This window comes from Cariama cristata, unplaced genomic scaffold, assembly GCF_000690535.1.
Source record: "Cariama cristata isolate BGI_N322 unplaced genomic scaffold, ASM69053v1 scaffold33739, whole genome shotgun sequence".
Classification (NCBI taxonomy): domain Eukaryota; kingdom Metazoa; phylum Chordata; class Aves; order Cariamiformes; family Cariamidae; genus Cariama; species Cariama cristata.
This window is the reverse complement of record NW_009637960.1, coordinates 2244-2470: the sequence shown is the minus strand read 5'-3', so window position 1 is coordinate 2470 and position 227 is coordinate 2244. Positions and strand designations below refer to the sequence as shown.

General features: G+C 66.1%; 1 protein-coding gene across 1 annotated transcript in view; it reads right to left on the bottom strand.

Annotated features, from left to right (window-relative positions):
- Positions 1-7: 7 nt before the first annotated feature.
- The window catches only part of LOC104168084 (hepatocyte growth factor-like protein), a gene marked incomplete at both ends in the record, with an annotated part of 2436 nt that continues 2216 nt past the window's right edge, over positions 8-227 (bottom strand). The window contains 2 exons of the mRNA XM_009708542.1: positions 8-32; positions 106-223. Coding sequence (XP_009706844.1) covers positions 8-32; positions 106-223 — 143 coding nt within the window. The remainder of the gene's footprint in view (positions 33-105; positions 224-227) is intronic.

Sequence of the window (227 nt, the reverse complement as noted above, 5' to 3'; positions counted from 1 at the left end):
GCTGCACCTCATAGCCTGTCAGGTCAGCATCGCTGCAGGATGGGGACATGAGGCATGGGGTGGGGAGTCGGTCCTGGCACCCCCACTTCCCAGCCCCAGCCTTACCAGGAGGAGAAGCACTGGCGTGTGCTGATCACCCACTGCTCCTTCACCAGGGACCCCCCACAAAAGTGCACGCCAGCCCTGTGGGGACAGGGCAGGGGGTGAGCTCCCGGGGGGGACACTGG